This window comes from Cebus imitator, unplaced genomic scaffold, assembly GCF_001604975.1.
Source record: "Cebus imitator isolate Cc_AM_T3 unplaced genomic scaffold, Cebus_imitator-1.0 Scaffold21, whole genome shotgun sequence".
Lineage (NCBI taxonomy): Eukaryota > Metazoa > Chordata > Mammalia > Primates > Cebidae > Cebus > Cebus imitator.
In genome coordinates, this window is record NW_016107336.1 from 9,385,142 (window position 1) to 9,401,157 (window position 16,016).

Genomic DNA, 16,016 nt, shown 5'->3' on the forward strand with positions numbered 1-16,016 from the left:
AAAAAAAAAAAAAAAAAAAAAAAAAAAAAAAAAAAAAAAAAAAAAGGAAAAAAAAAGAATATGGTCTGAAAACAAGAATTTGAAAGGTAGCTCTAGTTCCCTTGCACAGCTCTTTGTGAAACAGCAACTGAAGAGACAGTAGAATTCTCTACAAACCTCTTGAGCAACAGCTAGGATCTAAAAGAAGGGAAAATCTCACCCGAGGTCACTCCAAATGCCCAAGCTGTGCCAAAAAGGTTACAGTCAAGATTCAAATTCATCATGAAGGACATGATCCAGAACACATCCCTGTATTATACCTATAGTATAGAATAGGGGTCTCCAAGCCCCAGGCCACGGACCCATAATGGTTCGTGGCCTTTTTAAGGACTACAACAGGAGGTAAGCGGCAGATAAGCAAGTTTTACTGCCTGAACTCCACCTCCTATCAGATTGGTGGCAGCATTAGATTCTCATACGAGCACAAACCCTATTGTGAACACTGCATGCAGGGGATCTAGGTCGCATACTCTTTATGAGAATCTAACTAATGCCTGATTATCTGAGGTGGAACAGTTTCATCCCGAAACCATCCCCACCACCCCATGGAAAAACTGTTTTCCACAAAACCACTCCCGGGTGCCAAAAAGTTTGGAGACCGCTGATATAGATGGCTCAGATAAAAAAGTTTTTAACAACTGATATACCACTGATATAAATCCTTTGTTAAATAGGGTTATTACAATTGCAAAATGTATGCAGCCAATTTCAGCAATAACCAAAGGAAGCTGACACTCTGTCTCCACAATTAACATACAGGAAGACTAGCAGAGAATCTACGCTCTTTTTTACTCAGTCTCTCACATTCCAGAAACAGCCATTAAGTCCCATCTATCCTTACTACTAGCCAAACTATTCTTACTACTGACAAACACAAGCAAGTTTCATGAATATAATGTTTTTAAAAACTAACTTTGATAGACTTTTTTAAATGAGGTAAAATCTTGATTTCAGCATCCCCTCCACCCTCTCTCTTCTTCTTTAAAAGTAGAATAAAAGGACTAGCAAAGAAATGGTAGCCAAAAAAGTAGTCAATGCTTGAATGTAAATAAAATTTTACCTGACTGTTGGAATCTCCAAACAGGATACACAAATGTGGTACCAACTTGCTGATGACTAGTGGCTGAGCCCCAAAACTAAATATAATTTGAGAAAAAAATAAAAAGAATTTGTTTTTAATAAACAGTAAACAAAATATCCTTATGCTCTCTTCTTGTCTGTAGCAATATGACATATGGTGGGGAGAATGGGCACACATCATTAAAACATGAAGGATATGAGACACAAGCAAAAAATAATTACAAGCAATGTGTAATACGCAAACTTGAATAATCACGACAGTGAAGACAATACATCATCCAATAGATAAAAATGTTCAACAATGGCACTCTTAAACCTAGCAATCCATGAACAACTTAAGAAAATCCGAGTTTTCACTTTTGAAATTGTGATTTTTTTTAGACTCTGGGTCTCAAATAAATGCATTCCCATTCAGTAAGTTAAAAGATCTTTAAGCTTATGGCAAGAGAGCCAAAACCCAGTGCAAAGAGCTATGCAGACTGAGTACACTTATAGGCTCCAGAGGGCAGAAAGGACTATAGAGTAATAAATGAAAATATAGTTAAGAAAAGGAAGTAACACTATAGGAAAAGCTGAAAGCTACTACATATAACCTATGACATTGCGTAAAACCTAAAAAACTAATCCAGAGCAAGAAAAGTCCTAGTTTACACTTTTTCAGATCAGAGTCACAGTTCTGTGGCAACTATGGCAGCCAGAACTCTATACACAGCTACCAGTCTCACTGTCTAGTTACCTGGGAAAGTTTTGCTTGGTCTACGATTCTGGTACCCACCCACACTGCTCTAGGGGGAGGATGGGGATGGGAAATGGTTATAATATGTGAAATATCATTGAATTAAAAACAATTCCAAATTCGATCCAGAACAGAAATAGATAGTAAGGTATTGGCATATCAGTTCCATGGCCATCTGTTTTGGGTGGCTACGACTAACATATTAAAGAAAAAAAGAGAAACACTTAATACTGATATAACTGAAAAATTAAGAACATGAAAGATAGTAACATACATAAAAAATGAACAGTAAAGGTATCAAATAAAAAGTTAAATGCTTTAATAACAATTTTAAATATGTCATTACCCATAGCTTTCCTTGACCTTGTGAACTGAGGTTTTTTTTTTTTAAGAGAAATAAAAACCAAGACAGCTATTTTCACGAGATCGAAAATTCTTGTGTTTAAAACCAGAAGCCAACTGCTCCCAAATGTACTATTTGAAAGAAAAGTAAAAATGTATAACAAAAAATTAAATTATTCATGTTACAATCTTTTACTTCTTCCCAATCTTACTACCAACCTTACTGGTAACTGAATATTTTCATCAGACTGTTGTTCGTTTCTCCACTACTTACAAGTTTTTCTAAGCCAAATTACAAAACTGCTCTTAGCCATTTTCATTACTTTAATCAAATTTTGTTACTTATATATATTTCACTTTAGATTTTGATTATTCTCAGAAGAACCATGTCCAACAACTGAAAACCTTAGAATTTCCAAGGACACAGATTTCTTCTATGATTCAGAAACCTTCAATGACAATGCTACCATTACAAGTCCAGCAGTCCAGTAAGTATTTAAGTGGTCCAACACTGCCTAGTAACTAATATAGACTCACATGGAACAGGCCTTTCTTTTTTTTTTTGGACATTTTATAATTCAGACTTTTTTCCTTTTAATACTGGATTCAAATACATAAATGTATTTGGGCAATTCATTTTGTAGCTACCTACCATACTTTTCTTTTAGAAAAAGCAGAGATAAACCTACACCAATAATTCAAACCAAGTATTTTGGGCGTAACAAGAAATCCAACTTTATTTTACCAAACATAAAGCCAACTGGACCAATCAATCCTTTCTCCACATTTGGAAACACCACTTTTACCATTTACTAAATTCATACACACAACATACACAGCTATCCTCTTTCTATACTCAGTATTCTTTCTGGAGTCTGTATTCAGTTCTACTAATGTATTTCTCTCTCCCAACCAAACTTTCAAGAAGGTGGCTTAAGAAATTACAAAAAAAAAACTAACAAAAACAAACAAACAAAAAACTTAAATGTGAATAACCTGACTCACCAATACTACCTCTGGAATGTTATTCTATATAAATACGTACATTTATGTTCAAAGATACATGTAATAGGGATGCCCCCTACGATACTGTTTGTAATCACAGAAAGCCAAAACCAACCTAAAATGTAAATGAATAAACAAGTGTGGAAGAATATCCACCACAATATTAAAAAAAAATAGTTCTGAAATATAAAATACTTGGGAAACACAGTAACCACCTGTGAAAAAATTTTCTTCTAGTCTCTGTAGGAGTTGCAGAAATGAACAATACAGCATTCAGTAATTCTCAAAATAAGCTTTCTCAATAAACATTTTTTAATTTACAAAAAAGAGAAACCAGAAAATCCTAAAGTATAATATAATCCATACACCGTCAAATCACTGAAATCTATTAGTTAGCTTTGTAAAAACGCATTAAAGGGTACAAAATAAGAATAAGAAGCAAAAAAACAGAAAGTCAAACACTGACACTGTATCTTAAATGTCAGCTTCTTAAAAGCATTAGCAACAAATCACTGTTTAAAATTTCAGTGTTCATGGTTGCTGTGGTTTTAATGACTTGCTATGATTACTATTAGCAAAATCTAAATTTTAAAATGTAGGCTTACCATAGGTGGTGCTACTTGATCCATTAACTTCAGCATCAGAGTCTGCGCTTCCTCTCGAACCTTGTCTTTGGCATCTCCCATTCTGTCTATTAAAGCTACAATAACTAAGGGAGGGGAGGCAGTAAAAGAGTAATTACTTATAACTCATCTCCATTAAAAACCGTATTTTACAAAATTACAAATAGCAATTGTTTCCATAAATGAAGAGTTGTGAAGTAAAGAAATTGTTTTAAGTTCTTTTTCAATAAAAAAAAATAACTGAGAAGTTTCAAAAGAATACATGCAGCATGATACTCCTTATAATAATGTTCAAAAAACAGGCAAAACTAAGTATCATTTTTCTTAGAGAAATGTATACATGAGGGGACAAGGAGGAAGTCGACTTCAGAGGGTACAGGTTCTAAAGTCGGTTCATAGGGCAAAAATAACACATAGTCAAAATCATCTTCCCGTAATCCCTTAAATTACCACTACCATTTAGTGTGGTCTCATCAGGTATGTGACCCTGGACACATTATTTAACCACCTTTTGTCTATTTCCTCAGCCATAAAGGTGGTTAGCAGTCCTTTTTCAGAGGAGTATTGAAAATTTAAAAACAATACAAACAAAGAGTAAAAGGCAGAGTAAGCACTTTCTATAATATGTCACCTACTATCACTATCACTATCATCATGCTGCATGTTCAAAAGCAAGAGAACTTCCCTTGTTTCTCTTCTGATATTACAGCTATACAGTAGTCCCTTTTTATCCACAGCTTTACTTTCTGTGGTTTCAGTTACCCATGGTCAACTGTGATCTGAAAATATTAAATGGAGAATTCTAGAAATAAACAACTCATAAGTTTTAAATTGTGCGCCGTTCTGAGTAGCATGATGAAATCCTGGGCTGTCCCGTTCCATTTGGTATGGAATGTGAATCCTTCTTTTGTTCTACATATCTGCACTGTTTACATTACCTGCCTATTCGTCACTTAGTAGCTGTTTCAGTTATCAGATCAAAAACACATAGCATGTATAGTAGCAGTCCCCAACCTTTTTGGCACCAGGTACTGGTTTTGTGGAAGACAATTTTTCCACAGTGGCGGGGGGCGGGGCAGGATGGTTTTGAGATCAGGCATCATAAGGAGTGCACAACCTAGAACCCTCACATGCACAGTTCACAATAGGATTCATGCTCCTATGAGAACTAAATGCTGCGGCTGATCTGACAGGAGGTGGAGCTCAAGTGGTAATCCTCATTGCTGGCCACTCACCTCCTGCTGTGCAGCCCAGATCCTAAGAGGTCATGGACTGGTTTGGACTATCGGAGGCTTCAGGAATCCACTGGGGGTCTTGGAACACAGCCCCTGAAGATAATGGGGGACTACTACATAGCTTTCCTTTCTCTGAGTCAATGGAGGACTAAGTCTAGTTTAAACAAGGGAAGGAGAAAGAAATGAGATCAAGAAAGAAATATTTCTCTAGTTTATTTATAGACACATATAATTGTGTATATAATCTGAGGCCAACATATTATCTATAATGCAATAACCCAAACTGATGTAGTAATGAACAACAAGAGTCAAAGAAAAAGAAATTACATTCTTCCTGGGGAAAAAAATGACTCGAGTGAGAAGGCAACATACCAAATGGAAAGATATCATCCAAAAATCTTAAGCTTAATCAAGGAAATATCCTCACCATAAAAATCATAGGTCTAATTATGAGGCAATGTTCATCAATGGAACAATATAGATTCTTCTCATCCTGTTTGGATGTATTGTTAACACTAGAGGAATTTATCAACATCTATAAGGTTGGCCATTATGGGATTCTGGTTCTGATAGCTTCTGAAAGGCAGAAGACAATAGTAAACACTTAACAAATGTTAGATATTACTATGCACTAACCACCGAATTAATTATCTCATTTAATCCTCACAACAGTCCTATGAAAGAGAGTAGGCCTATTTGGTAGAGAAGGCATAGCAGGATTAAATAACTTATCCAAGGTCACACAAACAACAAGTAGTGAAACCAGGTTTTAAATAATCTATACTGGCTGGGTGCAGCGGCTCACACCTGTAATCTGTGCATTTGGGGAGGCAAGTAGATCACTTGAGGCCAGAAGTTCCAGACCAGCCTGGCCAACATGACAAAATCCCATCTCTACTAAAAATATACAAATTAGCCAAGCATGGTGGTATGTGTCTGTAGCCCAGCTACTCGGGAGACTGAGGTGGGAGGATGGCTTGAGCCCAGCAGGCAGAGGTTGCAGTGAGCTAAGATCATGCCACTGCACTCCAGCCTGGGCAACAAAGTAAGACCCTGTCTCAAAAAACAATAGCAAATAAATAAATATCTATATAATGTGAAGTCACAGTCATAACCATCTTCATTTACTTATAATTTGAGGTGTTTGGGTGTATGTGTATATGTTAACAACCATGTAACAATAATGGAAAAATAAGTCGCTTCATTCCTGAGAGGTGAAATTTAACTCCAACAAGAAAATTCAAATGTTGGCTCCAACAGAGATTCACTTCAATGTTAAAAACCATTTTACGAAACATAAAAACAAAAAACCTCACATTACATAAAGTTAGTATTGCAGCTATTAATTTAAACAAAAAATTCACACTGTTTTTCCACTGGAATTGCTTTTCAACACATACTACCTTGGAGTCAAATAGAACAAAATTGTATTCCTAACTCTACCAGTTATTAATTATAAAACAGAAAATTTCCTGAACTTCAAAGTTTCCTTGTCTGTAAAATACGGGAGGATGACAGAACTATATCTCACATGACTAGTGACAGGATGAAGTAAAATAAGGAAAAAGCACCTGTGCCAAGCCCATGATAACTGAATTATCATTCAATATGATGAACATTCAACAAATATTTATTGGGTATCCAGAACAGAATTTTTCACTCAATAGGCTCTCCATATGAATGTGTTAAACAAATGAATCAATCTATGACAGACTGGAATTTGGACAATGAGACATGGAAGAAGGTTGAATCATAACTCTTAATATTTTTTTTTTCTTTTAGCATTGTACAAGATGCAAACCATTTACCGGGTCGCCTAACTATTCTTGTATTCCTTCTACAATAACATTTTGGGTTAAAATTGTTTAAAATTTTAGAACAGTTTATAAAATTTGTAAGATATGAGATCCTTTATGACTCAGTTATAGAACCAGGGCTGGTGATCAACATTAAATATACATTGTATATTTTTTGTTTGAAAATTATATTTTTCCACAATATATGTGGGTCACGAAAGGAAACTAAAATATTTTCTATTATTAGTACTATGCATATATATAGATTATATATTTAAGAATTACATTAATAGAGCTTATAATCTTTTTGGAACTGTATCTATAACCGAAAATGAATCTCAATTTTCCTAAAACACTTTTCACTTTTAACATAAAAGAACATTAAAAATACCTATAATGATAGCTAATAACCCAAGTGCACCAAAACTAAACATTATTTTTCAAATCAAGTTATATTTATCTAGAGTTAGAGTATCAAAAAACCTTCAGAACATATTCAATTCAACTCCTTTTTACAGAAAGATTCCTAAAGTGATTTGGCTAAGTTCTGTAATAGAGATAAAACCAAAACGCTAACCCTGGGATTCTTAGTCCAGTTCCTTACCTCTCTAAGAGCATACAGATATGCTGCCTATCTTGCAGAGTTGTTCTACAAATTAGAAATGGTGTGAGAATAATCGTGAGAATAATCTTCCATGTATGTGAAGTAGTAAAAGAGTAAAAAGTAAACAGGTAAAAATGGGTAAAAAGTAGGCATTCAACTAATGATAGCAAAGCTGTAATAAAATTTTCCTATTATACCACACTGACTCTAAAGAAATAACAAGTTCAAGTTTCATTAAGGACAATGATGAGCACTTATGATTCAAAGTGAAAACAATACTGACAGTAAATGCATAGGGATAACTGGAAAGAATAGGAGATTAAAAGAAAAAACTACACGTATTAGAGTGTATGAACACATGTCATCTACTTGCACAAACACAAGTGAAAAACGCTAACAAAAGCAAATCGATGTAATGTATTAAGTACTTAATTGTATAAGAATCACAGAGTAAAGAAAAATTCAGTGTAGGGTGAGGTTAACCTGAAAATCCCTCAGATTCTCAAATTTGAAGTACATTTTTAGAAGGGAAAGAAAGGACCATGAGGAAGAGATTTCAAAAAGAAATAAGGGCACAGCAGAGGCATAAACAACTTAAGCTAGACCTAGAAAGACTGAGCAAGTTTCTGATTAGCTTGGAGTGGAGACAAAGTACTTGCTAAAGATTACAAAGAAAAAGTCTACTGAGATGGAGAAGGAACACATATGGTAAAAGACAGCATAAGAGAAGTAAGTTCTGAAAGCAAGACAGTGTTAGGAGTCAAACTAGAATTCTGATCCCAATATTCTCAATGCCTCAATATGAGCAGTCAGTACATACAACCCCATGTGGTCCTCCTGGTGTCTGAAAAATAAATAAGATACATAATACCTAGAATTACTCTTAAGTCTAAATGTTCTCTGTAGCAATTAATAACAGGGAGCTACTACAGGGCAAGAGTCACAGACACAAATGTCTATGGCCAGGGAGACACAGGAAATGCTAAAATTAAGCCAGTTTAAGAAGTGCAGTATTCCAACCTTGCCATATTATACCCAACTTTCTCAGTGACGAAGAGACAAGAGGATTTAGGGGGCGACAGGTTTTATGAATTAGAAAGATCATCACCTAGACACAAGAGAAACTACAAAGCAAATTCTTATCAGGGTTACTACATTGGCCAATTTCTTGAGACAAGCCAGAAATACAAATTTTCATGTAAAACTTCTCAATTTTAAACACTGATTCAAAATATTTTAAGAAAATACAGGCTGGGCACGGTGGCTCACGCCTGTGGTCCCAGTTACTCAGGAGGTTGAGGTGGGAGGATCGCTTGACTGTTGAGGAGGCTAAGGCTGTAGTGGGCAATAATTATACCACTGTACTCCAGCCTGGGTGACAGAGCAAGATCCTGTCTCAAAAAAGAAAAAAAAAAAGGAAAGAAAAGAAAGAGACAGAGACAGTGAGAGACAGACAGAGAGAGAGAGAAAACATAAGCAAGTAAAATGCTTACAGAGCAATTTTCAATATCTACTATAAAATTTCTTTTATAAGAGACACAGGTGTACCCTGTTGCCCATGCTGAAGCATGGTGGTGCAATCTTAGGTTATTGTAACCTTGAACTCCTGAGCCCAACCTCCCATCTCAGCCTCCAGAGTAGCTAAGACTACAGCCATACACCCCTATGCCTGCTAATTTTTTTTTTCTTGTAGAAACATGGTCTCACTATATTGCCCAGGCTGGTCTCAAACTCCTGGCCTCAAGCAATCCTCCTACCTCAGCCTCCTGGCGTTGGGATTACAAGTGTAAGCCAGTGAGTCCCCTGGCCTACTAACAGTAAAAAAAAAAAACTTTTCTGAAAATATTAACACAAAAGATCAAGTGGAATCAGGTGTTGATTAAAACTAAATAATAAAGATAGGAAACCCCACCAGATGCTTCTGTTGAAAAGATAACTAGGAAATAAAAGAAAAAACTGACAGAATGGTAAGTAGCATACCAAACATGAAGAAAAAACTTAACCACAGATATAAGAAAGTGTGATGATATACTAATATTAGGAGGCATTAACTTAATCCACAAAAGAAAATCACTGGCCAGGCATGGTGGTTTATCCCTGTAATGCCAATGCTTTGGGAGGCCGAGGTGGCAAGACTGCTTGAGCCCAGGAATTCAAGACAAGCCTGGGCAACATAGCAACACCCTGTATCTATTTTAAAATATGAAAGAAGAAAGCAAAGAAAAATCACTAATATCTGAGGCTACCCTTCTATATGCTATATAATGCTGCTGTATCATAGGATCAAACCCATTTATAATATACTCTAATGATACATGAAGGTCATTTAGGTTTAGAAAATAAGTCAGAGCCAACTTTGTAATCCTAATAACTATACAAAGCTGAGCATTATCCTACCATATGCACTATACTACAAACAAACTGTAAGTAAGTGCTATTCACAGCATGATCAGCAGCCTAGGATCTATTGACTGTCTATGACAGGGAAATTTAGAGTACTTACGAAATGTTTTTGAGGCAATTTAACCAAAGACATTTTGTTTGTTGCATCTAATGATTAAAAAAAAAAGGGGGGGGGGGCCTTTTTTTTTTTCCTGTAATCTATTTTATTGTATTTTATAAAATATTGGTCTGCAACATGCTGGCAATGAAGAAACTGACCCTTCCCCACAGAGAGTCTGAAACATGGCACTGTAAGTTATATTGCAGATCTTAGCATTTCACAAAACAGTAAAAGATCCAGTTAAATTTTTTTTTTTTTTTTTGCCTCAAGGGTGATTTAAGTAGGCTTAAAATCTTTTCTTTTCTCTGGGTAAACTGAAATGCTAAGTAGCTGATCTCTGGGTTATATAAAATTTCTTTTTTTTTTTTGAGACAGATTCTTGCTCTGTCACCCAGACTGATCTCAGCTCACTGCAAACTCCGCCTCCTGGGTTCGAACAATTCTTCTGCCTCAGCCTCCTGAGTAGCTGGGCTTACAGGTACATGCCACCATGCCCAGCTAATTTTTCTATTTTTAGTAGAGATGAAGTTGTGCCACGTTGGCCAGGCTAGTCTCGTACTCGGACCTGTGGTGATTCACCTGCCTCAGCCTCCCAAAGTGCTGGGATTACTGAAATTATATTTTTAAATTTACAGAGAACAATTTCTGTTAAACAAAAACTAAGGAAAAAGGTCATCATGTTAAATCTTATTTAGAATTGTAAATAAATAAGGTTAACTTACCCATTGCTACATAGGATCTAAATCGTGTTGATAATTTGTCCACAAAGGCACTTAAAATTTCCAATCCCATTAATGACACCTACAGATAAAAAGGGATTTTAATGAATATAAATTACTGATGCATATTTTAATATCAGTATATAATTTTTAACATACAAAAGATATTCATAAATATATTGCCATATTTTTTAAAAATGAGATTTAAGTTGTCAAGGGTAAATAGTCATGAGGTTGGAGCATCCTAATCTCAAATGGTTCAACAATATACACAACAATAATAATGTGTACATAGGAAGACAGCGATAAAGCATATTTAGCACAATGCTAAATGGTAAATTAGACAGAGGTTACACAGGAGTTTATTGACTGCAGTCATGCCTCACTTAATGATAAGGATACATTCTAATAAATCTATCATTAGGTAATTTTGTTATTGTGCAAACATTGGAGTGTACTTACACAAACCTAGATAGGACAGCCTACTACAAACCTAAGCCATACAGTATATCCTCTTGCTCCTAGGCTACTACCTATACAGTATGTTACTGTGCAAAATACTGTAGGCAACTGTTAACACAAAAGGTAAATGTATGTGTATTTAAACATAAAAAACTTAATGCAAGCACTACAACACTGCAACAGCTATGATGTCACCAGGCAAAAGGAATTTTTCAGCTCTATTATAATCTTATGGGACCACCATTCTACATACAGTCCATCACTGACTACAATGTTGTTATGTGATATGCATAACCGTATTTGTAACTTTGAAATGTTTCCTAAATGAAACAGTTAAAAATTAAGAGCCTCTTTAATTACAGAGGCTCTTCTGTAATTAAAGGGGCTCTTATTTCATCTTCCGTCTGTGACGTAGAAACTGTAAAGAACATCCCTCTCTAACAAGAAAAAGCCCACTGGGTCTTCAAAATCATAACTCTTCTTGAATCCATCAGAAAGCTAAGGCTGAAGAATAACCAACTAACCTGAAATCTAAACAAAATCATGCGACACAGCAGTAGGTCACATGTGACAGAAGACAGGAGGAAAATGAACCCATGATATAAGTGGGTAAGAAGTACTCAGTTATACTTAACAAAACTCTTTACGACTGAGTGTGGGCTAGCATGAAAATGCAATCCCTACTAGCCACAGACACAAGGAGAACGCATACCCACTTAACAAGCTCTTTCTCCACAAATCTCCACCAGACACTCTAAGACTGAGGGCTGAGCAAGATAGTGGATAAAGTATCTCTTGGTGGTACAAGCCTGGAGGAAGGAAACAGCTGCCTGTGCAGGAAAAGCACAAAGGCTCCTAGTACCCTTGTCCTGTAAGAAACAAAAGTTTGAAGCTAAGAAATAAAAGTGTGAAGCGCCTCAGTGAAGAATATCAAACACTGTTACTACTAAGGCATAGGTAAAACTCAATGCTGTTATAAAGAGGAAGAAGATAAAAAGCTTTCTAACCCAGAGGAAGGGGCAGAAAAACATCCTGGGGCCCATATAATAAGGTCTCTAGTTGGGGAAAGCCATGGTCTTCATAAAGCCTCACCCCGGCGGGACAAGGTGGCTCACGCCTGTAATCCCAGCACTCTGGGGGGCTGAGGCGGGCGGATCACAAGGTCCAGAAATCGAGACCATCCTGGCCAACATGGTAAAACCCAGTATCTACTAAAAATACAAAAATTAGCTTAGCGTGGTGGCGAGCGCCTGTAGTCCCAGCTGCTCAGGAGGCTGAGGCAGGAGAATTGCTTGAACCTGGGAGGTGGAGGATGCAGTGAGCCGAGATCTCGCCACTGCACTCCAGCCTGGCGCCCGGCAACTGAGCGAGAATCTGTCTCAAAAAATGAAAAATAAGGGCCAGGCACAGTGGCTCACATCTATAATCCCAGCACTTTGGGAGGCCAAGGCGGGTGGATCACGCGGTCAAGAGATCGAGGCCATCCTGGTCAACACGGTGAAACCCCGTCTCTACTAAAAATACAAAATTAGCTGGGCATGGTGGCGAAGCCTGTAGTCCCAGCTACTCGGGAGGCTGAGGTAGGAGAATTGCTTTAACCCAGGAGGCGGAGGTTGCAGTGAGCTGAGATCATGCCATTGCACTCCAGACTGGGTAACAAGAGTGAAATTCGGTCTCAAAAAAATTAAAAAATAAAGAAAATTAAAACACACAAAAAAATCCTCACCCCAAGACTCAAGGACAAAAAGCTTCCTAAAACTGAAGCTGGACCAGAAAAACAAAGAATGACCCTCTTTCCCCTAACCAGACCAGCAAGCATGAAATAAGCAATAGCAGTATACCAGTGGGGAAGGGGCATGAACATAAAGAAGAATCCTCTATGAAGTCCAAGAAAATACGGAAGATCTAAAGTGCAGAGTTGAGTAGAAACTTAAGGAAAACCCTTCATAAAATTAACCAGATAACAAAAAAATCTGAAGCAAATATGAACTAAAGTAACTATAGCAATCATAACATCAAGTCCGAACTCAACTCCTGACTAGACTGACTGCATAGCTCCATGCTATATATAAGCTTAGCAGAAAAAAAGGCATGTCATTTCCAGGTACTATTTAACTTAGTCTTAAACATCTTAAATACCGTCCAATTTTCAACTATGAATTATGAGACACACAAAAAAAGCAAGAGTGGAAAAATACTACTATCAAGAATAAAGCATGGACAAAAACAAAATACATAGATAATCCAAAAGCTGGAATTATCAGAGCATTTAAATAACTATGATTAATGTATTAAATGTCCTAGTTAGAACAGCAAACAACAAGCATGAATAAAAGGAATTCCAGGAGAGAGACAAAAACTTTAAGGCAGAGTCAAATGCAAATAATAATTTTTTTTAACGCATTAAAAACAAGGTACAAGTGATTAAGATGCTTTTGATGGGTTCATCAAAAGATTTGACACAGAGAAGGAAAGAATCAGGGAACCTGAAAATACATCAATACAAATTACTCAAATTGAAATACACAGAGGAACAAAAAGAGAAGGGGAGAGACAAAGCACTCAAGAGCAGTGAAATATTATCAAGTTGTCTAACATATGTGTCATTGGAATTTTGAAGAGAGAATAAAGTAGAAGAAATATTTGGAGAGAAAATGGCCAAGAATATGGTGAAAATAATGAAAGGCATCAAACTATACGTCTAAAAGTCTCAAAGAACCCCCAAACAGAAAATTCCAAAAAACACCAAGACACATCCTATTCAAACTGTTAAAACCAAAAAAAAGAAAAATCTTAAAGTCAAAAAAAAAAAAAAAAAAAAAAAAAAAGACATTAAATACACAAGAATAGGAGACCTCCAGCCAAAAAGTATGAGTGAGGAGACAATGGAATGACACTGTTATAGTACAGTAGTCCCCCCTTATTCATTTATGTAATACATCCCAAGACCCCAGGGGATACCTGAAACCACAGACAGTACTGAGCCCTATATATAATTTTTCCTACAAAGACATACCTATGATAAAGTTTAATTTATAAATTAGGTACAGTAAAAGATTACCAACAATAAAATATAATAACCATAACAATATACTGTAACAAAAGTTATGTAAGTGTGGTCTTGTCTATCTTTTTTTTTTTGGTCTTGTCTATCTTAAAATATCATATGGTACTTATCTGTCTTGGGACTACAACTGACCACAGGCAAGTGAAACTGTGGAATGCAAAACCACAGATTATCATACTACAAAAAAAAAAAAAATCCCGTCACTTCAGAATTCTTTACCTAGTTAAAATATCTTTTAAAACTAAAGGAGAAATAAAAAGTTTTTCAAACAAACAAAATCTTATATAATTCATTATAAGAGATATGTATCACAAGAAATGTTAAGGGAAAGTCTTCTGGGAAAAAAAATACATGACAGCAGACAAAAACTTAGATCTACACTAAGAAATAACAGGAAATAGTTGAAATTAAAATAAATATTTAAAACCTTAAAAATAAGCTGGGTACAGTGGCTCATGCCTATAATCCCAGCAATCTGGGAGTCTCAGGCAGGAAGATCACTTGAGGTCAGAAGTTTGAGACCAGTCTGGCCAACATGGCAAGACCCCATCTCTACTACAAATAGAAAAATTAGCCAGGCATGGTGGCACATGCCTGTCATCCCAGCTACTCAGGAGGCTGAGGCACGAGAATTGCTTGAATTTGAGAGGCAGAGGTTGCAGTGAGCTGAGATTGTGCCACTGCACTCCAGCCTGGCAACAGAGCAAGACACTGTCTCAAACAAAAAACCTTAACAATATACATATTTAATCACTGTAAAAACAGATGCACTAAAACAAATACTAGCTCTACTGAGTTTAGTGAAGTCATAAGATAAAAGGTCACTGTAAAAAAATCAATTGTGGGCCAAGCGGGATGGCTCACATCTGTAATCCCAGCACTTTGGGAGGCCAAGGCAGGTGGATCACCTGAGGTCAGGAGTTCAAGACCAGCCTGATCAACATGGTGAAACTCCATCTCCACTAAAAAATAAAAAATAAAAAAATTAGCCAGGCATGATGGTGGTTGCCTGTAATTCCAGCTGCTTGGAAGGCTGAGGCAGAAGAATCACTTGAACCTGGGAGGTGGAGGTTGCAGTAAACTGAGATCATGTCATTCCACTCTAGCCTGGGTGATAAGAGCAAAATTCCATTTCAAAAAAAAAGACAGGGCGCAATGGCTCATGCCTATAATCCCAGCACCTTGGGAGGCCAAGGCAGGCGGATCACCTGAGGTCAGGAGTTCAAGACCAGCCTAACCAACATGGTGAAACCCATCTCTCCTAATAATACAAAAATTAGCTGGGCGTTGTGGCAGGTGCCTATAATCTCAGCTACTTGGGAGGTGGGGGCAGGAGAATCGCTTGAACCTGGGAGGCAGAGGATGCAGTGAGCCAAGATCATGCCATTGCACTCCAGCCTGGGCAACAGAGTGAGACTATCTCAAAATAAATAAATAAAGTGTTCCTACATACCAGCACTCAACAATTGGGAATTTTCAAAAATACTATATCATTTACAAAACTAACAACAGTCACAAAATACTTAGATATAATCCCAACAAGTCCACTATCTACACACTGAAAATACAAAATGCTAATAAAAGTTATCGAAGAAGAGCTAATTAAATGGAGATATATATACATACATATACATATATATACACCAAGTTCATGAATTGGAGGACTTAATATTATAAAGATTTGAAACCGGCCGGGCGCGGTGGCTCAAGCCTGTAATCCCAGCACTGTGGGAGGCCGAGGCGGGTGGATCACGAGGTCAAGAGATCGAGACCATCCTGGTCAACATGGTGAAACCCCGTCTCTA

The 16,016-nt window shown here is 36.6% G+C and overlaps 2 protein-coding genes across 24 annotated transcripts in view; both read right to left on the reverse strand.

The window, feature by feature from the left end:
* The window catches only part of CLASP2 (cytoplasmic linker associated protein 2), a 203,727-nt gene extending 202,439 nt beyond the window's left edge, over positions 1 to 1,288 (reverse strand). For all 23 annotated transcript variants that reach the window (XM_037736045.1, XM_017521726.2, XM_017521715.2 and 20 more), the window contains exon 1: positions 1,100 to 1,288. In XM_037736045.1, the coding sequence (XP_037591973.1) occupies positions 1,100 to 1,273 (174 nt within the window). In that variant the 5' untranslated portion in view covers positions 1,274 to 1,288. The remainder of the gene's footprint in view (positions 1 to 1,099) is intronic.
* A 134-nt stretch (positions 1,289 to 1,422) lies between these two features.
* LOC108299440 (CLIP-associating protein 1-like) overlaps positions 1,423 to 16,016 on the reverse strand; it is a 33,840-nt gene continuing 19,246 nt past the window's right edge. Inside the window, exons 2-4 of the mRNA XM_017521756.2 lie at positions 10,686 to 10,764; positions 3,808 to 3,911; positions 1,423 to 2,329 (exon numbers count right to left, since the gene is read on the reverse strand). Coding sequence (XP_017377245.1) covers positions 2,243 to 2,329; positions 3,808 to 3,911; positions 10,686 to 10,764 — 270 coding nt within the window. The 3' untranslated portion in view covers positions 1,423 to 2,242. The remainder of the gene's footprint in view (positions 2,330 to 3,807; positions 3,912 to 10,685; positions 10,765 to 16,016) is intronic.